Below are 27,680 nucleotides of genomic sequence, written 5' to 3'. Positions count from 1 at the left end.
ATTGACCAAAAATAATTGACCAGTTGCTCCATGTCCGTAGTGCTGCTGCTGTACCTTCTGGAAGTAAAGCTGAGATTGTTGGTGGAGTAAATTGTGAGTCAGAGTGCATCTAGACCCTCTTGTCTTCTGTCCTCACGCTTTTACAGCTTGGCCTTAAATGATGACCTTTCTTACACTGCCTAAGTCATGAACTGATCTTTACTGTCAGTCAAACAATGGAGCACTGTTCTCCCTTCGGAAGTGAATTTTGTCTTTTGTTAAATAGTCACATCCACTATTAGATAAGAAGTGTTTTTAACAGCCCTCTGTTTGTTGCTGTTTGATGGCAGTTCTTTGATCCCCGGAGGGGTTTGCGGCACTGTTTGTGATATACAGCAAATCGATTTTTCACATTTCCATCTTTTATCGACGAGTCTTCCAATGGGGCTTCACCATAATCAGATTGGAGAACACCATGGCACAGACATTGGGAAGGGGCTGGAATTTACATGCAATAAAGATTAGGGGATTAGCTGCCGATTAGGAATGTGCTGATTTCTCCAGCCTCAGGTACAGCAAGGGATCCTGCATGCCTGCTGTTCTCTGACCTTGGGTTTTGACCTCCTGACTCCTTGCTCAGAAATGCCAGCAAGCAGCACGGAGTGATTCCTGACGTGGCTTCAAGAACAAGTTCAAGTCACTTCAGCAGTAAAACCTATTTTAGTGAGCGGGGAAGCTCAGAAACGGGGCAGGCTGTGCAGACAGGCTGTGGCAGCACTTGAGAGTGAGGCAGGAATTCCTGCTGACAGCTGATGCTCCGTGCGTGTGCTGGTACCCGCACGTGCGCCGTGGGATGCGGGCAGCTCCGCATCGAGACAATATTTCTCCGCGCACAGCTTTTCCTAGATAGAGCCTGTGCTCTCAAGGTTTCTCCCCCTTCCACTTGCAGGAGGGACTGCACATTACCAGACACTGAGGTAATAGGAGTGCACATTAATTGATATTCCAGTGGCTCTATCTACCTGCTGGATATGATGTTACATTCCAGCGCGCAGCCCGCCAGTGGAATGGCGTCGCTCGGAATCACGGAGCAGTGTCAGCACAACTCCCGTGTGCCTCTGTAGCTGCTGGAGTTTGGGCAGCTCAAATAAAGCTGTGCTAAGAACAGGGGGTTGGGAGCTTGCTTGTGTATCAAATAGTAATTAGCACCATCTTGATGCAGATGTACAGGGATGAAAGGCAGGCAGTGTGGGATCTTCAGCAAAGGAGAAGTATTTCCAAATTCATAGTTTGGGGAATCTAAATGGATTTATATTTTAAATATGTGTTTGCAGTATACCTACAATACCCACACTGTTAGGTGCTGGTTTGCTAGTACCATTCATCCTGACACATGCCATGCTGGTGTGCAGTAGAGGTACAGGAGGAATATCTTCCTCCAGGTGGTATCAGGCAGCTTTTGAGCAGCAAGGGGTGCAGCAGACCTTTGCACATACCAGATTAAATGCAAGTCTGGTTTTATCTGATTTAGAAGCTGAACAGTCCCAGGACATTACAGCACAGCCTCTGGCAGTCCTAGGTGGTGCAATTGGACATAGTAAGTGTGACAGAGCAAGAAGTCGTCACTCTCTCCTGGTAGTAAACCAAATAAAAGCCAGCTAAGAGTGCGCTAACCCTGTTGGGAGCGAACCAGAGGAGGGACAGAGGAAGTGGGTCTGTTTGAAGCTCTCCCAGATGCAGGCAGGCTGCAGAAAGCTTCACTTGCCTCTGTCCCAGTGAGTCTATTGTGTTTTTACATCAGGTAGTGTGTGCTTCAGTGTCTGAAGAGCAGGAACCAGATGGGAATGCTATAAGAATTCAGTGATAGTTTCCCTATGCAGGAGACTTGGTGTCTGTTGAGTTTAAATGTAGGTTTGCAATTAATCAACCCCGGGAAAACTTTATTTTAAAGTGCATTCAAGTATTTCCCCCTCCTGGAAGTGATGTGCAGATGTGTATAGGCTAGACTGTAGAATGGCACAACAAGAACAAATCTTTCAAGTGAAATATTTGGTGCTGAGGAGGCGATGTTCACACTAAAGGCACTTTGGGAGTTTATTCTGGATCAGCTCCAGTTTGGTCATGTAGATTGAGTGCTCGTTAATGGAAATGCCAGAGGACAGCTTCTGCTTTTGTTTTCCCTGGGGCCCAGGTAGCAGTTGCTGACTGTCTGCATTAGCAGCTGGTGGGGTTTGGGAAGATGGGATCTATAAAGCAAAACATTTGGTTTTGAGGATGTGGCACCTCCATTTCAGAGGAGTGTTTCACTTCAGAATAGCTTTAGTCTGATTCTGAGAACTAAATGCCCCTTGCAGCTCAATTTCATACGAAAGCAACTTAGTCCATGTGCACCAAACCAGCTTCATGATGTGAAGCAAAGTGTAATTGGTGGTGAAGGTCAAAGAATTGATTTTAAAGTATGTCTCTGGTCCAGATTATGACACTGATATAGCCATATGTAAGGCAGACCTTTATGATGAGATTTTAATTCAGAGAGAAAGAGCCAGCTCCTATCACGCCTACCATGGAGGTTTTGGTAGGGCAGCAGTGAATGGTTTCAGGCAGATTTTAAAATGCTGATGTCTTAAAGATGAGTTGCATTTTTCTTTTAGAACAAGATTTGTCTTTTTACTTTTAATTTTTCTTCCAGAGCAGGACAAGTTATATATATAAATATACACACAGACATATGTATATACACACACACACATATATATACACATATTTATACACACACACACACACACACACACATATATATATATATATTTGTTTATTACTTGTCCAGAATCAATTCTGTTTTCAGATTTTAGGAACACAACAACCAATTTAAAAAATATTACCATTGCTTAGTCAACATACTTTTAAAACCACAACTTTTTTGCTTGTGTGTGTTTTACTTTGATTGGCCAAAGTTATTGCACAAAATATTTCTCAAGCTGAAAAGGGGAGAAAACCAAGCAAAACTCTTTGGAAGAGAAAAGCAGGTAAAGTCTTGCATCTTGACAAAAATGTGATTTTCTCATAGGAAAACAGTTCTGCCAAAGTCTCCATACCAAGCCTGCTGTGCAGCCATTCAGCTGGAAATGCTTTCTGTTCTAGTGAGGCCTCTGAAAATATCTCCAGTTCTTAAATACCACAATGTTTATCTCTTTGTGGTCACCATCAAACAGTTGTTACCACGCTTTTGTGGTGACCAAACATAGAAGCCCCCAAAGACGAGGGCAGAGGGAAGGGAGGGCTGAGAGCAGCCTTGCCATGCAGGGCACTGCCACTGATTTCCCAACAGCAGAAGGCTTAGGGATGTTTTGGCAGTGTCTCATGATCGAGAGTGAGTGTTCAGGATGGTTTTCTTCTGAGTCCTTAGTGCACTAATCACACCTTTTCCGTCCTGGCTACTGGGAAAGGCCAGTAGGAACCAGCAGTGGATGGAAGAGTTTAAAGTCTTCTCCACTTTTATACCTTACAGTGAATTCTGGTTAAAAAGGTTTTTAAGAGTATTTTGAGGAAAACCAATTCCTTGGATACAAGTGAAAAAGGCTTCTGTGTCAGTCTGTGGCTGAAAACTTGCTGCTGTGGGCTAGCAGGAAGGCAAACCAGCTATTTAAAGGTCTGTGTTTGCATCGTTCCTGTGCATGGCACGGAGTCAACCATCATGGTTTCTGTTTTCCTGCAGACATAAACAATGACACTTACAATTTCCTGCTTGCACAGTGCTCACACAAGAGCCTGTCCATAAGGGAAACGTCTAATTACTTATTAAACCCTGCACACTGCTCAGACTGGGTTAAATATTGACTACCAAGGTTCAAGGGGAGTCTGCGTCACCAAACGTGAACTTGGGCATCCTATTTTCTAGGAACTGTTCAGATTAAATGGATGGGTGACAAAATGCTGCGTGCAGGGAGGAGGGACACAGAAGGGGACAGCAATCAGCAGGTTGTCTTAGAAATAAACACCTATCTTTGGAATCTGGGGATTTGGAATGTGGTTGCTACTGCTGGCTCGAAGGGGAGTTTTGTTACCAAAAAAAAAAGTGAATTAAACTGAGTCTTGTGGAGTGCTTGGTTTGTTTTACTGAAAGTCTTAAAGATGTGGGCGATTTGGCTGGAAAATCTGCTGGGCTTGTGAAGCAGGATTTGCATGGCTGGGGAACAGTTGGAAGGGCACAGTATAATGGTATTTATGTTAAAATTTGGGTAGATCCAACCCAGAAGGTAATTCAGGGCTGCCTGACTGGATTGTTTCCCAGAGATTATGGGAAGCAAACAAATGTCTTGTGTTGGCAGGAATGGTCCCTCTGTGACCTGTGGTGGAGATGGTGGAGCTCTGTGTTAGGTTTGGAGAGAGCAGGTTGGGGCTATGGAATTTCACTTGGGTTCTGGATCCTCCCTCAAGCCAGAGGATTTCTAGCTTTCTTCCAGAATTAGGCAGTTTGTCCTTCCTGGAAATAGCAGGCCAAAAAAGAAAAAAAAAAACCCTTCTAATTTTAAAATCTTGAAGCCATGTTTTAAGGCCATTTCTTTTGAAAAAATGCCCAACAAATTAGGAATGACATTTTTTAGATGGGCTTGCCTTCTTGAATGGGAATGGAAGAGATAGATTGTGAGGGTGTGTGTGCCAACACACCTTTGTTGTACTTATCTCTTCTCTAAGAAAAGTTTTCTGATTATCCATTGGGCTGCATACCTGAACTGCACCGTCAGTATAATTTTAGCTTTTGAGTAGAAATATTAGTCCTCTCCTTTGGCCCACACTAATCCCACTGGCAGCACTTGAGAAACAATAAATAATATCATTTCTTCCACACTAGAAACTTTCCAGCATATGAAGTCTGTTTCCTCAAAAGTAATTTGAAGTAATCTTAACTCTCCTTTGCGTTTGCTACCTTGAAATCTGAGGGATAAAGTTACTATTTTTTGCTGCTGAAAAAATGTTCGGCAACAATTGAAATTGAATGTCACCCATGCACATTTAATTTAATAAGATGGTAATTTCATGTTAAATAAATACCAACTGATTATTGGAAACATATGCTCAAAGGATTTAGAAACTACATAAGAGATACATATCTCATCTACTGTTGTTGAACTAATAAATCTAAGCAATAATCAAGTGCCAATTGTTCAACATACAATAACTATTTTATTAAATGTCAGTGAAATGTGTATGCAGGGCACTTAATTAAATGGAACACATTCCCAGATATTCTAGTTTTCTTAGTTTTGGAACATCTAGAGTAGGAGATTTACTGGCAGCCTTCACACAAGGGGCCAGTTATTACTCATGTAAAAATATGTCAGGTACTTTTTGTGCTATCAATAAATACCCATTTCATCAGCAAAGCAGCTCTTACCACAGAGGGAGGGAAGAAAGGGAAGATATGGCACTTCACTCGCTGTGAAATGGATCTGCAAAGCTGTTTTCTCCATGTGGTTGTTGGGCAGAGCCATGCACCCAAGCCTGGAGCTTGCTTCTGCAAACAGTCCATGATTTCCAAACCTAAGCCTGACCAGCCATCAGGGCTGGTCAGCAAATACTTGTGGTGTTTTTGTGTTCCTCGCTCAGAGTCTTTGTTCTACGGAGATGCTGTTGGTTTTTTCTTTAATCTTTTGATTGTTTTTGATAAGCATTGTTTTTGTCTGTGGGCGCCTATGTTTTCAGGCCAAGAAGGACCCATTAGCTCATCTAATCTGATCTCCTCATGTCACATACCAAAGCATTTGGACCATTTACCCCCACGCTGACCCCTACTTTACTTGGCTAACAAATACCTTTTGGAAATGCAAACTGTTTTGTTTTGAAAATATGAAAAGATGTTGGATTCACCAGTCCTTTGAACTGCTTATTCCATTAGTTAATGGGATACATGGGCAACACATTCATCCTTTTATCTCTCTCAAAAAGCATTTTTATCAGTTCTGCTCTCCATGTAATGGCTTCCAACTGTGCAGAGAGCCAAGAGCTCCTCTCTTGCAGGAACACCTACTCCTCTTGATTGGAGCTGTTCCCAACACTGCTTTGTAAAGCCTTCCCTGTGAGATTTGCTCCTTGGTAGAGTTTGTCCTAGCAGAGCCAGGCCTCTGTCCATTCATCCATCATTACAGCCTGAATGCCAATACAAATAACGGTATTAATGATATGCAGAGAGTGTGAGTGCATAATCCTCATGCTGGTCTTGTAGAGAGGGTTAAACTATTGTAGAAGAGGTTAAACTCTGGTCGTAAGCAGGAATTGTCCAGCCCAGCTTTGCAGGTACCCCAAGATAGGCAATTGTGGATGTGTGTTTCAAATATGGCTTTTAGGTGGTCCTTTCCAGCTGCCTGTGTACGTTTTGAAGTGTTGGAAAGGTAAAGAAAATCCACTTTGCTGTGAACCACCTTGGCAGTAAAGACTTTGGAAGCTCAGGTTTTACCATGATGAGCATGGTGAAGGTCAAACGTTGCCTCAAGTTTTGGTGTAAGAGATTGTGTTTCCACCAAATGAGCAGTTTGGCTGGTAACCTCTGTCCAATTCCTTTGTCTCACTGTTGAAATGAAGCATTTCTGTGCTTACTCTATTTTCCTCATAGGACATACACTATCTGTGGTACTCCATGTTGATGGGCTGTTTGGGTGCTTCATTGTGAATGACTTTGCTAATTTGCTAACACAGCACTTCAAAAGAAGTCTTATCTACATAGAAAGTGAATGTGTTTGGTATTAAATAATAAAATATACATAACCCACGGGGCTCTTAAAACTTATTTAACTTCTTTATAAACTTTACAATACAGTATGTGGATATTATAAATTACTTTCCATTCCAAGAAACTGTCCGGGCTTGTTGACCTTCCTTGGAATTTCCTCTTTGTAATTATGTTTAATGTGTTAATAAAGTTCACTTTGAACTGTGTGATGGCAAATGGTCTCATAGGACATGGGTCAGTGCTGGTGCGTTCACCATATGTGAAGCTTGATATTAGTGTGCAGTTCAGTTGTAGGAATAGCAAGGATAAGTCCAAACAATTGCAGAAGCAGTATCTCCTCCCCAGGTTAGCAGTAAAAAGGGGTTCATGGAAAGTTAGGAATGTGAAGTGGGAAATCATTTAGCTTTCACTGCTAGGTGTTGCTAAATTATAGTGCTGGGTTTGAGTCACTATCAAAACACCATATATTTAGAGGGTTTTCACACAGAGCTGTAAATCATGTTTACTGCATGTATGAGTTGAATGAGTGCATGAACTTTGCAGTGCAGCCCAGGAAAATATAATTACATGTGTGCGTGTTTTTGACTGTGAGAAATATGGACAGGAAGCTCCAGGCTATTCCACTGCTGCATCTTAAATACACTTCTACAAGTTGTTTTTGCTGCTTCCTGGAAATAGCTATTTGCTAAAGCAAAGAGGCTTTCTTGGGTTTTACATAACTCCTTTTGCCAAGAAATGGCAGCTACTATCCCTTCCCAAGGCACTGTGGAGGAGAGCAGGAATGCTGGTAAAGCAGTGTCAGCAGCAGAGCAGCAAGAGGGGCTTTTCTGTGGTGTAGGATAGTGGATATAAATTGAAAATTGCCCAGCTGTTCAGCAAGACAGGTGTAGAGTCTGTCTTTTATATAATGGAACAGAATGGGGATTCCAGTTGCTTGTATTCGTAAATGAGGCAAATAAATCTGCACACTTGTCTGCATGTATATGAGCAGAAATATTTAAAACAAATGAGGTGATCATGGCATTTCCTTGTTAATGTTTGACTGAGTTTATATGATCTTGAACAGAAAACTTGGCATCTGGCTGAGCTTGTTGGTTTCTTTCTGGTTGTGTTTATATGTATTTGCAGATGGGGAAACTACAAGCAGTGGTGGAAAATGTAGGTTCTGGGTTGTTTAAATTATATTTTAAGCCTGATTGCACCCTGGCCCTTGGAACTCCAGGCATGATCCCTGCTAGTAACTAAAATTATTTGAATGTTATGGGGCAAAGTTATATTTAGTTTGTGTTTGGAGAAAGAATAACAACGAAGCACGGGGGAAGGCAGCTGCATTCTCATCACTTCTTCCCGAGTCACATCCTCAGATGTCAAATCCCACCCTTTTCCCTCAGACAGAATATTAAGAAATTAGTCTCTCAAATTATTGGGTTGAGGACAAGGAGGATTTAGGAAAACCTGCTCCACTGGGCTTGTGTTGAGGTGGGGCTTAATTTTCTGAGCGAGCTCCTTCTGTTCAGACAGGCTGTAGAACCAACTGTGCCCTCTCCACTGTGATGGGGCTTAAAAGCAATGCCCCGTGGCCATAGAGAGCTGTCCTTGCCTGCTGGAGAACTGCAAGAGTTCCCTCTCCCTTCCTGACTACAAAAATGCCTAAAAATCTTGGATGGAATATCTACCTAGGGCCTTGTTTTCATGCCTATATCCCGTGAAAAAATACTGCAGGAAGGAAATGCTGTGTTCAGAAGCATCACCAATTGGAGATTCTCAGCACTTAAAATAGGTGGATGTTTCCAAGAATCACTGCCTAATGGCTAAGAAATTGGGGGGAGCACAGTGTAGAGACCCCTCCAGGATTTACACTCAGGGCCAGAGGGCACTTGTTCTCTGCTGCTCCACCTTGAAAGGATCCAGGAGCTTTGACTGTGAGTGCAGGTGCATTGCAGTTGACAGGATTCATTTCCCCCTGCCCAGAAAGATGATCCATATTAGCATTAATTTTGCATTGGTAAATATATGAAGTCACTATTTTAACAGCCTGGTTTAATGAAATGTTTTCAGGCTTCAGAATGATCCCTTATGGCGTTGCTCTCCAGCTCCTGGGGTGTTGCCTTGCCCACAAACAAGGCAGGAGCAGTGCTATAGTGAGCAGACATAGGGTATTGCACTCAATTAGAGCATTTCTGCTCACACATGACGCAAAGCTGAGCCCAGGACAGCAGAGATCACGACTCTGGCTGCTTGAGCAGTAATTTCATCTGCCTCTGACTGCTGCCTTAGAGCACGGGACAGACGCCGGCAGCGGCGAGGGATGGGAAGTCGGTCAGCGCCAGGGCTCAGGCTGTTTTTACCTCCCTGGCAGCTGCAGGTGAAGCAGCAGGTGCTTTCCTGGGGTGCTGCCTGGCCGAGCAGCTGTAGATGTGTATCCAGCCTGCAGGGCCCCAGTGCCGGGCTCCGCTCCCGCATGCGCGCCCCAGCCCTGCGGCGTCAGACACAGGGACAATCCCAAAGCAGCGCCTTGGGAGGGCTGGCTGGGCACTCTGCTCCCCTGGACACCCCCTGGCATGTTAGGGACCAGTGCTGGAAGGTGGGGAGCTCCTGTCAGCAGCAGGGCTGCACACGGGAAATTGGCTGGCTCAGCATGTTTTTACTACATCTTTTTATCATGCAGTAGGAGATGGAACTGCCACAGAGAAACCTTGGACTTTAATTTCCAAGAGAACCTGAGTGATGCTGAGCAGCCTAATATCTGGATTCAGAGGGGGAAGGTGTTTTTTGCCTAGATAGTGCAGATATTTTTGCCTAGATAGTGCAGATTTGCCTAGATAGTGTGAGGCAGCTCTGTGTCAGTGGCACCCGCTGCCCAGAGGAATTGGAGAAGGGCCTTTTTTCAAAACAAACTTACCCCTCTCTGCTGCCTCCCCTGGTGCCTCTGATGGTGCAGAGTGGTGAGATGTGCCAAAGTGTGTCTTGACTGGAAAAGCATTCATCCGTCACTGTTGCAGTCCCAAGGCAGGGCTCTGCAGATATGTAGTGAAATAAGACCCAATGAATGCCTGTACATGAGAAAGAGAGACTGACATCCCGATGATATCAATATTTTATTCTTGCTGTAGCCCAGCTTCAGGAGGTCCAGCTACCATTAGCTTGCCAGGGCGTCTGAAGCCTCTGGTGTATGTGAAGGTGCTGAATTATATTGTGGTTCTTTGTAAACACTGTAGTAAATTACCGTATTGCAATAATTACCATGATGCTCGATATTTACATCAGAACACTGACTCCAGAGAGTACAGCTTGAGCAGAAAGTTATTAATGCAAAGATGATAGGTAATGAAATGGAAATACTTACAGCAGAAACAAGGCCTTATCATCTTTGTCCTAGAGCTGTAAATTACTGAGAAGTGCAAAATTCACAGCAGGAAAGAAGAGTGAGGGGAGGGCTTTATTCCTGTTCCTGAGAAAGCTGCTGGAGGAGCTGATGAAGAGCTGCAGTAATGTTTTAAGGCAGAATGGCTCTAAGAAACGCGCCCATTTCTAAATGTCATAAAGGTCTGCGGATAGATCCTGTGACAGGGACTGATCCAACAATTCCTCAGAATGAAAGGTCAGTCAAAGGAAAATGGCATTTAGGAGGACCAAGCTTACCACTGACCCAAACATGTGACAGATCCAGAGGCAACTCTGGTGCCATCAGGAGCCCCGCCTGTGCAGGCTGCCCCAGAGGAGCTCATGACGTGACTGGGAAACTATCTGATTCCTCCAGGTCTCCAAATTCATCAGGAGTCACCATGAATGTCGGAAGGAAAGGGGTTTTGAAGGAGCCTGCAGCAGGCTTCCAAGCTGGGAGGAGGGTGCTCCTCTCCCCACTGTCCCTGCCTGCCCTGCACCAAGCATTTTTTTTCCCAGTACTAATTATAGATCTGTTTTTGTCATTTGAATATGCATGAAGTAGAGTCCTGGCTCACAGGCAGGTTGCAGTGAAACGACTCGTAAAGTTTGACTTGGTTAGATAGGGCTCTGAGTCAGAAAGGAACCTCTCCAAGGGCCAGCCTAGAATTTCAAAGAGTCTGTGGACTTGTCTGGGCATTTCAGCTCCTTTGCACTGAGTGAGTGCATCATGTAGGGAAATAGAAACTGGGGGCAGATTCTCACCCAGTGTTTGTGAATTCTGCCTTATCAAAGGCAATACACAGAGCCCCTTTTCATGGGTGGATTTTCATTTTAAAATATTCAGCAATGCAATTTGTGTCAGACCAGCATTCAAAAGAGCTTGGGGTTGTCTCTCCATCCACAGAGATGGATGGAAATCTCACAAGGTGAAGAACATAAGGGTGATTTGGAATTTTTAGAAACACCTGGACAGGCAGGATTTCTCAAGGTGTTTTGCCAGTCCCTTGGAGTATGGGAGGATACCATCACCCCCATGACCTGTCCCACAGGTGACTGCAGAAGATGTGAAGGGGTGGGTGTTATCTTTGCCTTCTTTGTTATTTTTTGTTATCTCTGACTTTTTCAGAATAAGTGCTCTCAAGGTCCTTACTTTGGGTCATTAGGAGTTCATCAGAATCTGAGTGTGCCTCTCAGACCCATTGATTTAACCAGCCTCTTAGTTAAACTCTTTAATAAGTTAGTTCACCACTCTGTTCTCGGCTTGAGCAGCATTTCTTTTCACCAGCAAAGCTGCAAAATTCATGGGTGGGATTCAACATGAGTAACTGCAACAGCAGCTCTGGAGTCATTCAGGAGCTGGACTGTATGTACTGCCTCAGTCATGCTGAGGAAAAATCAAGCAGACTTTGGAATAATAGGAATTAGTCATGAGGAAGTGCAAATATGATCTCTGTAGTTTATTCCCTGTGGGTCCAATCCTGCAAAACGTTAGGAACAGGAGTAAAATATGAGGGAACAGTTCCAAATCCCACAAAAATCTTGTGGGTTTGGGGTGCAACTCAGCATCAGCAATTCTTAGCAAAACATTTTGTCCTTGTGCAAGAACAGGGCACTTATTATCACACCCATTAAAAGACTATTCTGGGAAGAGCACTGCTATTGCAATCTGTGTAGAGAACTTGTGCAATTAATGAAAAGGCAGAAAAGGCAGATGCAGGAAAAAGTCTCTCAACTTTTCAGAGCCTTGGGAAGGAATTTCAATTGGAATTCAGCTATGGGAGCATTCCCACTGCTGGAGTCTTTATCACTTCTTTTTTCTGATTGCTGGCCTGTCCAAGTGCATCCTGTTATCATGTGGCAAACAGTGTTTTTAGTCTGACATTCCAGGGACACTCTCTTTTGTATGAAATTATCACCTTTTACAAAGAGCAAATATTTGTCAAGTGGGTCAAACCAGCAGGGTTGCTAAGGAAATTTATAAAAATATCCTCTTTTGGACTATAAGCAATGTTAACATATCAGGCTATGCTATGCCTTTTATTGAAGCACTCCTCAATGAATTTTCTGTGTTCAACAACTGCAGGCTTATGTGTCTCAGATAAAGCCCATCTGGTGACTATTAAAGGAAATTACTGTACATACAACACGAAAGAATTAAAACATTTGGGGGGTGTGGGGCAGTGTTTTGTTGTAAGCACCACCCCTGTTACTAATTTTACCTTCAGGATAGGTGTTAGGTTTAAAACAACTACAGTTTCTTTACCAAATACACCAGAAAAGTTTGTGGTTGGGCTCCTTCTTGCAACAGGAAAATGCTGGAAAAGCAATAGAGCCTCAGAGCCAGGCTTCCCTGGTGGGTTAGCTTGAGCTGCAAAGCTACACCTTCAAGTCTCTGTAATTGCTGACATTTCCAGCCTTGGTTGGAAGTGGTTTTTGGTAAGCACCTTCTATTCTGTACAGCAGTCAGTGTAATGGCCGGATTGATGACACAGCTTTGAATCAGTGCTGTGTCACTGGCAAAAGCCATAACAGCTGTCGCTGTCTCTGCTCTTTGCTAGGCCCCCCCAGGATCGCTGACAAGGTGATTCACCGCCAGTCCGTGAGGCTGGGCAGGACCATCAAGCTGCTGTGCCCCGTGGAGGGCGACCCGCCGCCCCTCACCATGTGGATGAAGGACGGGCGGACCATCCACAGCGGCTGGACGAGGTTCCGCATCCTCCAGCAGGGCCTGAAGATCAAGGAGGTGGAGAGCGAGGACGCGGGGACCTACATCTGCAAGGCCACCAACGGCTTCGGCAGCGCCAACGTCAACTACACCCTCATCGTCATCGGTGAGTGCGGCCGGGCACCGCCAGGCTTCGCCTGCTCTGGAGCCACAGACAGAGCTCGTTTCATGTCAGAGGTTGCAGATTTGCTCTGTGTTGGGGAAGATGATACAGGAAAGCCTTATAAATGTGATTGCCTGGCAAAAGATTTGGAGAATATAGAAGTTATAAGCGAAATTGAAATGAAAGCAAGCTTTGAGATACCTTAGTTACTGAACAACTGGAAAACAATGGTGTGGCTGGACTGAAGGTGATGCCCTTTTGATGGAACAACACCCTCTGCTTGCAGACAGGCCCAAGGGTCAGAGCAGCCCCTGCCAGCTTGGCAGAAGGGGCCCAAAGAGGAGTTTTTAGGGTTTAAAATGTAACACAGTGTGGTAATGTAATGATTCTTATAGGCAGTATGTAAATGCTATAAGATTTGTATCTTGTACTAGATTGGTTAGTGAGAATCAGAATATTCAACACAGAAGAGGATTTATTGTATTGTAATGGGAGCCTCGCTCTCTTACGCTTTTGCTCTCTTACCCTTTTGCGCTCTTACCCTTTTACTCTCTTACCCCTTTTACTCTCTTACCCTTCTTACTCTCTTACCTTTTTTACTCCCTTACACTCTTCCCCTCTTACTCTCTCACCCTCTCACCCTCTCTGCCCCTCTCTTCTCTCGGGCCTGCCCTGAGCTGTGGCTGGCAGCTCCCAGCAGGGCCCTGCACCCAGGCCCTTTGCAATGAACCCCGAGTTCCTGACCTGGCTGCAGAGATCTCTCATCTCTATCCATCCTGACAGTCTTACAGCTCCTACAGCTCTGCTAATCATTCACTGGCCTCCACTCTTAGCTGGCCCCTCCAGTGTTTGAGGATGGCCAGGGCTGGCGGTGCTGCTGCGCATCTTCTGCTGCAGCCGGCTGCACGCTGATAAGATTGCAGAGTGCCAAAGGTTACGCATAAGCAGAAATGATGCAATAGCCACCGGGGTCCAGATCACAATGAATTCCACACAGGAAAGGCTGTGTGATAAGGAGAGGTCACACTGATCTTTATGTTTGCTGTTGGAACAGGATAGCTCTCAAAACAAATGTTGGAGCGCCCGTATGAAAACGCACAGCGGGGAGATCCACATGCTGAGCTGTAAAGCATGGTGTCTTCAGGAATAATAATATCTGGATTGAAACAAAGCTCTGAGCTGGCATGTAACCCAGGGATGCTTGGCTCCTGAGAAATCTTGGTGGAGGCAGGATTAAAAAAGCTTCAAATGCTGTCTCAGTGACCATGGGTTCATTGGCAATGCTTTTGACATTTTCAAAAGGCTTGCTTGGCCCAGCAATGAGATTTTGGGGCTACTCCAAAGACTCCCAAAGACATTTCTCTGGGTAATCAGAGATTCCTCTACAGGGGCTGCCACAGAAGTGTGCTCACTGGGGCTTGGCTGGGAGAAGGAAAAGAGCTGGGTGAAAAGCAGTGTTTTAGAGGATGCTGGGGGAGCCAAGGGGAGGGTTACAAAGCTGAGCGTGAGATCAGATATCTTGCTCACCTTTTGCCTGATCAGTGTTCTGAGCATCTGGTCTACAACGTTCTGTTTCTCTGAGATGGTGGGAGTGAGGACAGAGTTTAGGGCAGTTTCCAGCTGCCTACTGGCTGGCTCTTGGCCTGGTTTTGTTCTATTTCTCCTTTTTATTGTTTGCAGCAGGAAAGGAAACTGCTGTGGGCTCAGGGCATGTAGCAGACACTTTGTGCTGCTTGATGGAGGATTATCACCTGATAGCAGGGTGATTTTTGGAGAATGCACTTTGCTGCACAGCCAGTATAAGAAAGGGACCAGAATGTAAATATCTTTTCTGGAAAGAGATGCTTCTGTGAGGGAAACCCTTTGGTGACTCCTGTAGCATCAGTGGGATAGAGCTGCAAAAGTTGTCTTATAGTTTACATAGTTTGAGGATTTGGTTTTCCTTGTTCACCTCTTTCTTAGCCACATTCATCCACTTCTCTGTGCTACACTGAACAAACAGGGTGAAGGGGAAATAGTCTTACAGAGTCATATCTATACAGACTTCAGACTCTTGGCTGTGGAGAAATTAATGCTATAGGTAACTGCTTAGTCCTGCTTGTGCTTTTGCAGTATGTGGAAGTTGCCAAAGTGGTTGATCTCTTGTGTCATCCTTTGTCTTCTATAAAACTCTAGCCATATCCCATTATTCCAGAGCAGAGGCATCAAGGTATCTGTAAATCAAAGAAGACTCTGCCTATTTCTTGGTAACACAACAGAAGCAAATGAAAACAAAAAGTCAGGAGGCACAGGGGTAAACGTTGCACTAGAATTCAGGAAAGATTGGGACAAAAATTCCAATTCAGTTGCTCAGGGAAATTGGATTATCAAATATAATTGTGTTAAGAACAATAGTATTCATTGTACTTGGCACTGAAAAGCCCTGGGCAGAAACCCTAGTTATTTAGAGCCTCATCAGGCATCTATGGAAGGAAATAGCAAGCTCCCTCTGGCCTCTGTGGGTGTGAGATTGAGCCCTATGCAAACAAATATTGATCCCTGAGTACCAAGAGAAGGGTGACTTTAACCTAAATCTGTGTCAGACATGTGGGCTGAAGTATCATTCATTTCCACGCATCCTTGTTGTAAATACTGGCTAAACCCAGTACTTCTTTTGCTATTTTGTGCCTTCTTTCCTTGTGTCACAGTGTGCCCCTGTGCATTCTTGTTGCTCAGGCCATTTTTGATGGATTGCTTACGTCCCCTCTCTTCAGTGGTGCAGTTGTGTTCATGTAGTGTTTCAAACCAATTGCTTTTCACTGCAGCAGTTTCCCCTGAAAACAAATGTTCCCCTTGTGTCTTTTCTGTCAAGCTCTGCAAGTAAACACAAGGTATCACTGACCGACTCTTTCAAGGGACCCAGACATTTAATGCAATGACCAGATGCTCGTGTTCGTCTTGGTGAAAATACTTTTGGTTGAGAGAAAATCAATCCCTTGTTGGTTTTTGAGAAGGAGGCAGTGTTTTAAAACCAACTGCATGTCAGTTTTGATGATGGAGATCAAATTGATGGAGCTGTTTTGTTTGTGCTCTGGAAAGCACAAAACTTCATTAGGCTTCTTGCACCATATGGCTTCTCTATTTTCCCACTCCTTCAAAGAAGAAAAACCCCTCTTATTCCAGCTTTACTGCTAACACCAAACATGTAAAAGCACACAGGTGTCAGACATGGGCAAGGTGGTTAAGATATTAGATCTAGAACAGCATTAAATGATTCATGAAACACTAGGACTTAAAAGAATATAATTCATGTTGACGTGAGAGAGAGCATTCTGGAAATTTAACCAATAATATCTGGAAAATATTCAGTAGCTGATTGCAAAGTTTTGGAGTTGTGCTGTATAATTCTAACTGAGGTCTGCCACACCACTGGCAAGTGAGGAGCTGTCACCCCAGTGTTATTTACGTGGAGGCTGCAGCAGAATAAGGTGATGGTTTAGCCAAATCCTACAGAGAGCTGTGACTAAATTCAGCAGTATCCAGCCTCTCTGCCTGCTTTCAGTGCTATGTAACTCTTACTAATTTAACTTTTACTAGCCACAGTATTCCATAATAGTACAGAGAACCAGCAGAAATCTGGGACGTTGTACAAAGGAATGAAAAGGTCGGTGGACCCTCCAACACTGGGGGGTCCTGCAGACGTGGCAGAGATGAGCTCCCCAGCTGGACTCTGTGAGATGTAATAATTCAAATATAAGACTGTTTGAACGTCCCTTTGTGGCTTCAGGACAGGTCTTGCTTGCAGCCAGCCAGCTCAGTGCACGAGCAGAGCAGGCTTAGGTGTGGCTGTGCCTGTCTGGAGACAGGAGTCCAGCTTGCCTGGCTGGAAGTGCCGATGAGATGGATTACAGTGATTTTACAGATGGTAACTGAGATAAAGGCAGACCAGGTGATTAGGCCGAGACCACATAAAATAGGAGCTGAGGCTCAGAGTTGAGTCTAAATCTCTTAAATCTCTCCCCAAAAGACGATTCCTACTTCATAACACACACTAAAGTCTTTACCTCCTAATCTTGCGTCTTCCTAGCTGCTCTTTTGGAAGTGAATCTTCTCTTATTCTGGGATTTTGATCATCATTCTCAAACAAAGGCTTTGCCAACCCAGATGGTAGCAATTGGTTTCTGCCCTGCTTATTTCCCCATCTTCCCAGACTGCAGGGCCAGGATCCCAGAGATCCAAGGAATCCTGCTCTAATACAGCCCTGTGTGAAATGTAAGCCAGTAAAAGCAGATTACCAATATAAGTCAAAACTACAATTTCCTCTCTTAGCTATCCTTAATAGTTTTTGTGGTTCACCACAAGATTTGGGATGCCAATTACACTGCAGACGGATTTACAAATGCTGGAAGAGGAACTTTAATCAGTATTTAATTACATTGCAGTTATTAAGTACAATGGTTCCTTATTTTGGAGAATTATGTGTGGCTCATCAAAACAAATGTGCTATACCTTCCCCAGAAATTGTATCTACAATGGTGTTCATTAAATCTTATCTTTTTTCCCTCAACTGAATTAATTCTAAAGGTGTGAAAAGTAACTTTATTTAATTTATAGATGGTTGGTTGGTTGGAACCTGCGGTTTCTTTACTGCATAATTAAAAAATTCCTTGCCAGTGTGCTCTAAAAGGAAACTTAAGGCCAAAGAGGAAGAAAGAAAGTGCTGAATAGCTACTCCTTGTTTGAAAACTGTCCACCTTGTGTGCTGAAGGGAGGCATGTTCTGCAGAAAAAAAATAGCAGGTGGTGGTGTAACTGAAGCCTCTGTTGAGCTGTGGCCAGCTTGGCCAAAATGTGAGTTTGCACACATGGAGCCACACTCCAGCCATCAGGCCCTCCCTGGGAAAACCTAGCCCAAATGGGTGCGCTTTTCCTGACTCAAAAATAACTGAGAAAACAAAGTATTCTAACATGGAAGTGCTGGAGGACCTCCATTGCTGCTCTCTCTGCAATAACAAACAGTATCCCGAGTTCCAGGAGTCTGGACATTCTCTGAAGGGAAAATTGTTTGTGAACAGCTGTAGGAAAGACTAGGTAAATATTTATGCAGTAACATAATGACCTCTTTCACTAACACACAACACAGAGGACTTTTCACTTGCAGAAGTGTTGCAGGCCAAATCCTGCAAGGTGTGCCAGCATTACAACATGTGGGGCTATTGCTACAGGTGCTGCCAGTAAATACTTCTTGCATCAGTTGCTCAACCAGGTGATGAAAGATCAGACTGTCTCCATTTTCACATCTGCATCCATGTTTCTTACTGCTTTCTGTAGCAAAGGAAAAAAAAAGCAGCAGCAAGAGTTTGGGGCTGTCACCTTCTTGCCTCACTTGGTGTTTGTGAACTGCCAAGGACCCATCTTGCCTGGGTGCATCTCAGCACAAAAATAATCAACATGTAAGTCCCAGAAACAGCTTCTCCTGAATTTATTTTTTTTTTGCCCTATGTCTCTGACTGCTGCAGTTGTTTATTTTGTTCTTTAAGGGTTTTTTTTTTGAGGAGTATTTTGCTGAGGAATCCATCATCTGTCCAGTTCATATCCCCCTCTGGTGCCTGCTCCATTTGGGTTGTAGAGTAGTAAAGTCTTGATGCAGAGAGCAGGAGGAAAAGGGCAGCTTGTTGTCCTGACCTGCTGATGGGCTGTTCAGAATCTGAGCTGCATCTCACTCTCAGACAAATCAAATTTGCTGTTAAATGTCTGCTGTCTGTCTATTGCAATTGATTGCTTCAAGAATCTGTCCTGACATCAGATGATTTATCTTTAAAGTAGCTTTTTCCTGCTGAGCCAACTGCTATTTTCTGCTTTTTTACAGCTTGTTCAAAGACAGCTCTCTTTGTTAACAGGCATGTGTTAAAAATTTGCATTAAAATAACCATTTTTTTAAACAGTCAGCATAAGTATCCTGAAAAAATTCATGGCCTTGTCTGAATGGATATTTATTCTTACATTCTTTTTTCTGCTTGTAGTAGTAGAAAATACTGTGTGAAAAAAAATCAAGTTCAGTAAAGCATGGTTTGCATTACGCTTCTGCAATGAAGTCATCAATCCGTGTCTCAGAACTCATTTACAGTGCAAAAGCTGAAAAAACATTTCTAGCCCAGAGTCAGGTGCCACCAGCCATCTTGGAAAAGCATGACAAATTCATTTATGTTTGGGTTTTGGCCTCTTAAGGAACTCTGGGGACCAGAGAGAGATGTGCTCAGCAAGAAGATGTGAATCAACCCTGAGTCAGCAGTGTGTGCTCCAAGCGTCTACTAATGCTAAGCAAAAATTGAAATGAGTCAACACTTCAAAAATAAAGGGAGAAAATATGCAGGTTTTGCATTTGAGAACAAGGTGGTGTAGGCTGTGCTGATCATGGTATGGAGTTTAGTGCATTTACTTCAACATGAAGTGCAAAGGGCAGTCCATCCAGCATGGGACCATTAACGCAATCACAGGGCATATAATCATGGCTGATGATGATTAGTCAGTTGTTAGATGGAAATGAAGAGTTCCTTGTGACAATAAACAGTTCCCAAGTTGGTGTTTAGTTTGTTAAGGCCCCCAATCCAGCAGCTGGATCTCCGTTGGTGGCCTCCTGTGCACACGCAGGGTGATTAACACCAGATGAGGATCTGGCCATAGCCACTGATGCTTCGTAATGGTTGTGGTGCTAATTAAAGCTCAGACTGCTTTGGGCCTTTGGGAGCTGGGCAGGAGAAGGGAGCCTTCCCAAGACCCAGCCACTGGGCTGATTGCACAAGGATCTCTTGTCAGCATGTGACGAGGTGCCACCGTGTCACCCTCTGTGGAGGTGTAGCAAGGGCTTTGGTTCTTAACAAGAGCTGCCTTGCTGGTGTGGCCAGGTGAGGGAACCCTGCGTGCCAGCCTGTGGGAACAGACTGGAAATGGGCATGAACGGGTCCCAGTAGAGTAGAGGAGTCAGTGAACTGTGAGTGTTTTCATGTTTTGGTGCAAACTCATAGCTAAAAGCTGTTCACTTGGAAGTGAAGCTCCTTTTCCACTGGAAGTGACTCATCGTTGGCTAACGATGCCCTCACCCAAGCAAGGGCTCTTCCTGCTCAGTGTTCATCAGTCTAGGCATAAAGACACACACCCTGGCCAAGCCTGGTGCTGCTCAGGGACAGCACAAGCATGTGAAAAGAAATCTAAAACCAGTTTTGTTTGTTAAGGTTTGTTTAATTTGTGTTAAAGTTTGTTAGTTTGTGTTCCTACCCCCTGAGTTTCAAGGGTTTTTCACTTCTTCCTCATTTGAGAGATCCAATTTAGAGTCTAACAAACTCCCTGTCCAATATATCCAGCTGTACAATGTCCACTGTCCTTGGGAGAGGAAAGGAGGAGAAAGAAATACGGTGAAATGAAAAGGTGTGACTATTGCTGCAATGCTACAGGGAAACAATTTCACTAGTTTTCATCATTTTGATGAGTGCTGCACCAGACTGATGTCACAACAGCCCATAACAATTTGTTCTTCAAAAGCTTGATCCATAAGGAGGTGATGATGTGAGTGCCAGTGTTAGCTGTAACTATCCTAAAAATGACTGATCAAAAATGTAACACTGAGTGGTTTGACTGATGGTCTTGGTGAACGGGTGTAAAAGGCTGCAAAATGCCACAACTGGGCAGCAGTTTTGTTTCTTCCAAGTCCAGATCTGTTATGCAGCCCAGTGCTAATGCTGTATAATGTCCACAGTTTTTACAAGATCTTTGTTCGGTTTTATTAGTTTCATTTGATTTTATAACAAACTTTACAGTATGCTTATCAATACATCATGTTCTGGCTAACAAAAGCCTCACTGTTTCGGGTAGATCTCTTTTTTCCCTTTGTGAAGCTGTAACATAGAAGCCAAGTTAAGAAGGTGACAACACCTGTTCACAATTTAAAGGAAATGAGAAGATTTTTTTTTCCATGGATGTAAGCATGAAATTCATACATGTATGTATGGATATATAATTTCCCCCCATACTCCATCCTGTGGCAGACTGTGGCAAACCAGAGCTGCAGCCAGTGTAAATCCCAGGCATGCAGGACATATGGATGCATTTAGCCCACAATCCTTTGCAGATGCTTTGGAGTGTGTGGTGGCTGCTACACCCGTGCAAATAGCAAGCTGCAGCTCTGCTTGCTGCATGAATATTGTTTGGGAATGAAAGCAACGCACAATACCAGGCAGGCTGACGTTAAAACCGTGTTTGATCTGAGCAATTTATGGCTTCCTTCTGTTAAATGGTATTAATAGAAAGAGCCTCTGCTCCCAGCGAGCTTGTGGTGTTCACGTTGGGTTTTTCTCGTCAGTTTGTCTGAGGCTAAAAACATCTCTTGCCTCTGACTTTATTAATCAGAGCTGTCTTGGTGCAATCCTCCATATGGGCAGGGGGTGGAATTTCCCTGTTGACAGTGCAGTGCTGATGAGCTCAGCAGGAGATTTGTCCACATCTGCATGCCCACAATGCAGAGGAGTAGCTCTGTTCCTGAGTAAAGCCAAGGCAGTCCCTGCTCCAGGCTGGTGATCTGTATGTGTGAGGAAGGCAGGCTTTCCAAAGGTGGTCTGGATACCCAAGCAAGGTTTGCTATGACTGCAGAAGAGTAGTTAGGAGTCTTTTAATTACTAGCACCCCAAGTAATGAGAAGACATCAAGCTAATTGCAGGCCTGGGCATCAGCAGCTTTGAGATATCTACCACCTTGCCAAGCATCCAAGATGACTTATCTTCTCCAAGTAGCAGGGCCTTTCTACAGCTTCCCTACAACTACTGCCATCCTCCCCTATTCCTGACAGGTTTTCCTTGGAAGTTGTGCTCCTCCCTCTGCTTCTTGCTGAAAGCTGGGAGTGAAGGATTTAGCGTGGCCTCACTGGACTCAGAGGACCACGGAGGCTGAGTTGAGCTTCATGGGCACAGCGTCTCCAGGAGCTCTGTGCCAGAGCACTGTGCCCCATTCCCTTGTGCCACCACACATTCTGCTGTCCCCAGTTTGCACAGTAAATGCCACAGATAGTGGGGTTTTAGCCAGATTTTCTCTTTGGTATCAGTTAACTCAGAAATACCCAAAAGGCACACTTGTAAATTAAAGCACAGTGAAGAATATTTATTATAGAGTGAGCAGTGCCAAGTTGGACCAGTTTATAATGTGTAGCTTGGATGTTGTTTTTGGAGACTGCTTTTTTATGTGTAAGTGCACGTACACAGCACCAATTGCTCACATGCTGCCTCTTGATCCATGCATGTAGGTATGTTGCCTGTTAAAATGTATGGTTGCTGAGGAGCTGTATTTTTACATTCCTGTAGGGTCTGGTTCTCTGCCTTTCCTGTGCTGTCTTTGGCATCCACATTAAGAAAAAGATGAAAAAAGGAAAATAAAAATCAACAGAGCTGCTGAAAATCAGTGTACAGACCTATTTTAAAATCCAATTTATTTTTGTTTGATGAGAGGAGGAACATATTCTATGTTGTCCTTCGTGAATAATATCATTGTGCTAGAAGGCTTTGATTCTTCCTTCTTTATAATAATGTGGATTTCGTAGTCAGAAGACCTGAGTGTTTACATTATACACTTCTTGGCAATAAAATTGGAAAAGAAAAGGAAAAAAAAAGTACTAATCCCAGGAGTTCTGAAACCTACACTCCTTCTCAAACGTACCCTGTTAAAGACATTAAGTCCCTTGCAAACATCCATCTATCAGCAGTTGAGAGTTTGTAAAAGGCGTACTTTGTTCTGAACTCCCTGCCCTACTGATCATGCACAGTTCTTTTATTTTGAGAATAGGATGACGACCCCTTAGCCTGGTAATGATGACAGATTTATGTATTTTAACACCCAGGCGCTGCTGTATTTGTTAAAGGCTGCCAGACTCCAGCAGTGCGGCGACCGTAGTTTATTTTCATTGTCAGTTTGTGCTGCTTTTTAAGGTGTTCTGCAGCCACTGGAAACAGCACCACTGCTGCCTTCAGAGGTTGAGATGTCAGGCTGTTAAGAGCATAAGCCACCATGCTTGGACTGTTTCCACTCATAAAATGTCAGTTTTATTCTGGTTGCTCTGGCGGGATGGAACCTGTTCCTCGCACCGAAGCCAAGGAAAAGAGGGGAGAAATAAACAGTAAAAGGAGTCAGATAACACAGAATTTATCCCTTCACTTTCTACCCCCATGATGTATTTTGCAGCTCTCGAGATAATGTTTTAAAGAAAACCTTCTTTTAATATGCAGCAAAAAGCAAAGAACATAAACGCACTTTGCAGGTGTAGCTGTTCAAGTGCTGTGTGGGTCAGCACATCTGTCCTCTGCACAATGCATCTGTCTGTGATTTCTCTGGGTTGTTTTAAATTACTGCAAGTGACAGAACAATAGGGAGACAAACAGTGAAAACAATGCTGTTGTTTAATATCAAGCTCAATTATTAACAGGCCTGTACAGAAAATATTTCATGTAAATTAAAGGGAAGCAAATGATTTTATTTTCCATTGCAATGATCCAGCGCAACAAAGACAGCTGATGTGTTTCTTCTTTTCTTCTCTTCTTTTCTTTGATCTTGCTTCAGATATGTTTGTTCCTGTGTGTGTATGTAAAGTTCTTACAGACACACTGAATGTTGTTAGGTTATAGAGCAAAAAATGCAGAATATGGGTGGTTTTCTGATCTCTTCATGCCAACCAAACCACTAAGTCTGAGTTTATCACACAATTGAAATGATACTTAGGCCTTTCATTGCTTTTTTTTCTTCCAGTTCATTGTTTCCCTGAAAAATGTTGTCAAGTCATTTGAACTATTGAGTTGAGTCAGTTTTCTGCTTGATTGTCAACAAAAGGCTTTGAAATATTTGGCATTGAATCCTCCATTGCGAAACTATTTCGATTTGGAAAAGCATCACCACCAAATTCTTCATTAACTTCTCTTTAGTCCAATATTGAATGTTTCTCTTCTTAAAGAGAAGCAATGTGACCTGGCATGTTGGTTTTGTGTTGGGTGTTTTTTCAAACTGGAAGGAGTTATGGTGACCTCAGCACTGAAGTAGACAAGGATCTTCATCTCACCTTTTCTGAATGTGCAGCTGGCAGGAGAGAGGAGAACTGGTGGCAGTCCTCCTTGGTCACTGGTAGGCAACTGGGAGACTTGGATCCCCTTCAGATGCAGGCTGGGATTCCCTGCTGAGCAATTCCAGGATCTGATGGAGGAGAAGAACGACGCCTCGGCAGTCCCCAGCACAGCCCAGTGTTTGTGCTCTGTTTGCAGTGTCTCCTGACAACTGCCAGCCCGCTGCAGCTCCTCCTGGTAGCCCTGGTGTGTGCTTTGGCAGGAGAAACTCCAACCCAGGAGAAATTCGTGGCAACAGCATCAAGAGGGTAGTGTCAGCCAAGGTCTCTCATGGGCTGCTTTGGTTTGAGTGTGGTTTTGTTAATCCCTTTCCTTCAAGGAGGTTTGGAAGATGCAGCAGCCTTCACTTCTGGGAAGTGAAAATATTGATGGTGAATTTTGAGAAGCTGGTGTATGTCTTTGATTTGAAATGCAAGCAAGGTGCTGAGCATGTTCCTGGCATTGGAACTGTGTCCTGCTAACACTGGCTTCATCTGTAGGGACTCTATCACCCCTTTTCCTCTGGGATGGTTTTCAGAGCCTCTAAGGAGGTGTCTGAGAAACTCTGACCAAGAACCATTGTAAAAACATGCCTGTGTGACCTTCAAAAAGATGATGTTGTTTTCTGGGTGCTCTGTCCTTGGATAATTATGGAGAATTTTGTGGTGGCCCCTTGAGACCTTGCCTTGATAAACAGACAAAAGAGCAACATCTTTCAGGGGTAGATGGGTAGAATTGTTTGAGAGAGGAATTTGGCCACTGAACATCCTCAGTACTGTCAGAGCTCGTGTGTATCTCATATCCCTTCACAAGGAATGATTTGGATGCATTTTATTCTTGTTCTATGCAAAAGCTGCATCATGGACATATCCAACTATGACTTAGCCTGTTAAATCTTGAATACACAAGTTGTGCCATGTATGTGATTATTGCTATTCGTTTGCTTTACCTGTGTTAAATTTTCTTCAGAATTTTTGGCCCTGCCTGTGTTCAGAGCTCCTCACTTACCAGGAGGATGGGCTGCTCACTGGGCTGCTCACAAGTGACATTTTTGCCACCCTTCAGCATCTTCAGCAAGGGAGGGGATACTGCAGATCCTGTGACAGCACCTTGGTTGCTCCAAAGCCATGTCATATCCTTGGCATATCCTGAAGGAGAAACTCTGTAAAAGTTTCACTACATCCTTCCCACCTCGTATTTGGACAAAGCACTCTTCTGTCTTTTGGGCCAAATCTATTAATTTTTTTCTCATATTCTGTGGACCACAGAAATAGTTACAGACATGAGGAATAAAAGTCAACAAGATGCCTGCATGTCATTCCTGTTAGTTCTGCTGTAACCTTTATTTAGAGTATTTTACTGACAGCTATCTCCCTGGAGCTCTGTACCAGCTTTTATGACACTTGGTACAGCCTGTTTCCTGTGGAGAAATAACCAGTTTGTTTATTCCCATATGGAGTTCTGGCTTTTTAATATTGCAGATGTGACATGACACCTGGTGCCACCCCAGCACCCTGCAGGATGTGCAGTGATAATGATTTAACTTTTGGGGATGGTGTTGCTTTTGGGCTTTGCTTGTTTATGGCCCCATGGACCTGGAAAGTATTTTCAAGGCTGTTTACTTCACCCTGCCTGTTTTGGGGGATCTGCTGTTGTAATGCAGTGGGATTTTCCTCCAGCCTCAAATGCTAAACCATGGCTAAGGGGAGATGATAGGGCCAGCTGTTTGCTGGTACTTTGGTCTCTGCTCTGAGTAGTAGGTGGATTTTTAGCCGCTGCTTTCCTCAAGCCTCTCTTCAGATATAGTATGACTCGGGCCATGAGTGAAACGCTTTTCATGTTCTTACTGAGGGGAGAAGTGGACCCCACTTAGAGGCCTGTAGTGTTAAAGGAGGATGGTAAACTGCCCTTTCAGCATTTTATCTCTGGGACCATCAAAGATAGCAGATAAAGGGGAGTTTTTCAAAAGCAGTCAGCCGAGGCTGAGTCAACCCCTTTTGAAGAATTCCCATGAACTTCCATGGGATGAATATTGCCATTGCTGAAAGCTTTGAAACCTTACCTAAGCATCCAGTGACACTTCTTGAAAAATGTGTGTACTAAGCACACATTCCTGGGAAAATGTAAGTAGGGTTCACATGTGTTGAATGCTGAGGTGCTTTCTCAGAAGCAGGTGTTTTGAAAGGAAATTGAGAAAACTGCTTTCAAAAGCAGTTTTAATGAGCTATAGTGAGTATAGTCAGTAGGGACATGGTACTTAAAAGGTATTTTTTAGAATAGTTTTCTCTCCTGTAAGCACGGCCTGACTGGCAAGTTGGCTGTGGCAATAAGCAATTCCCTAACAATAATCCAGCACATTCAGCTGATGTGTGAAGTCGTGCTGGGAACAAAACCATTGCTAGGTTTGCTGGTGTCTGACTTGGAGCTCATGTGGTGCTTTGGGATTCAGAATAGGAAAGCCATTTCTGTACCACCTCTGGATAGAGCTGTGACAGTTGAACACAAGCTAGAAGGATACGGAAGCTGAGAACTGAGACAGTCCCAAGGTTTCAGTAATCAATATTTTTTCCCATTTTATGAAAACTGGAGGTTCAAATACCAGGAACACTGCAGCTGGATGTAGTCCATGCATGCAGTTGCCACTGGCTGTGGTGGGAATTGATGGAGTTACTCAGAAGGAATGTATGTGAATGATGAGCAGGGTGCCTCACCCATGTTGCAGGACTGCATCCTCATACCTGCTCTCCTTAGCTTTAGGACTCATCTGGACTCATTGGACTCATTTGAGGGGAATGGCAAGTATTGTAGTTTTACGGGAAGGAAATGAAGGACAGAAGGAGCAAAGGAAAAGAACATTAAGGGAAGGATTTTTTTTTTTAAATCTTTCCTCCTTTTTGCATTGCAGACACATTAAGTACTTAACATTTTAAGAGCATCCCCTGACTTAGAAAAGCTGGCAGAGATGGGATTCAGTATGAGTCTGCCAGACTGATTTACAAATCGGCCTTACGAACTCCTGCTGCTTAAACATACCAGAATGCAACAATTAAAGCCAACATCTGGAATCCATTGGTGGAGCTGATCCTAGATAAACATTAAATGAATGTCCATTTCCTTAGCATTGGATTTCCTCTGGCTACCACAGCTTAAGCAGTGTCATCCTATCAGATAGAGCTGATGCTGATAGCAGAGCAAATGTCAAAGTCATGAGCCAGATCAATTTGTTCTGTCTTTTAGCACTGAAACTAGGACTAAAGCTGGGCTGAAGACACCCACTGGTTTTTTCCACTAGACTGTGGGAATGGATTTCTCATTTCACTAACCAGGGCTAAGCTGGTTGTGTGACTCCCTGTCTCTCCTGTGCAGAATACTTCAGATTGTTGAGGTTAATCTCACTTGAGGAACTTAGTCTCAGTACTTCTCTCTCTGTTTTCCCCAAACCTGACAAGGTTATTGAAGTCTCCCTCCACTCTACAAATCCAGGGATTTTGTTTGTTCATTTGTTGGAAACATAGAAAATCAGCTAATGAATTTGGGACTAAATTAGTTGCAAATTACATAAGTGGAAGCCAGTCACAACAAATACACATCTTCCTTTGAAACAGATCTCCAGTATTCAGCATCTTCCCACTCTCACCAATTTGGCAGTCAA

The 27,680-nt window shown here is 43.8% G+C and overlaps 1 protein-coding gene across 1 annotated transcript in view; it reads left to right on the top strand.

Annotated features, from left to right (window-relative positions):
- Positions 1–27,680, top strand: part of FGFRL1 (fibroblast growth factor receptor like 1) — a 170,368-nt gene that overhangs the window by 70,361 nt on the left and 72,327 nt on the right. Inside the window, exon 3 of the mRNA XM_059470991.1 lies at positions 12,652–12,924. Coding sequence (XP_059326974.1) covers positions 12,652–12,924 — 273 coding nt within the window. The remainder of the gene's footprint in view (positions 1–12,651; positions 12,925–27,680) is intronic.

Source organism: Ammospiza nelsoni, chromosome 4, assembly GCF_027579445.1.
Source record: "Ammospiza nelsoni isolate bAmmNel1 chromosome 4, bAmmNel1.pri, whole genome shotgun sequence".
Lineage (NCBI taxonomy): Eukaryota > Metazoa > Chordata > Aves > Passeriformes > Passerellidae > Ammospiza > Ammospiza nelsoni.
Note: the sequence above shows the minus strand (reverse complement) of the source record. Positions and strands in the feature narration are given on the sequence as shown.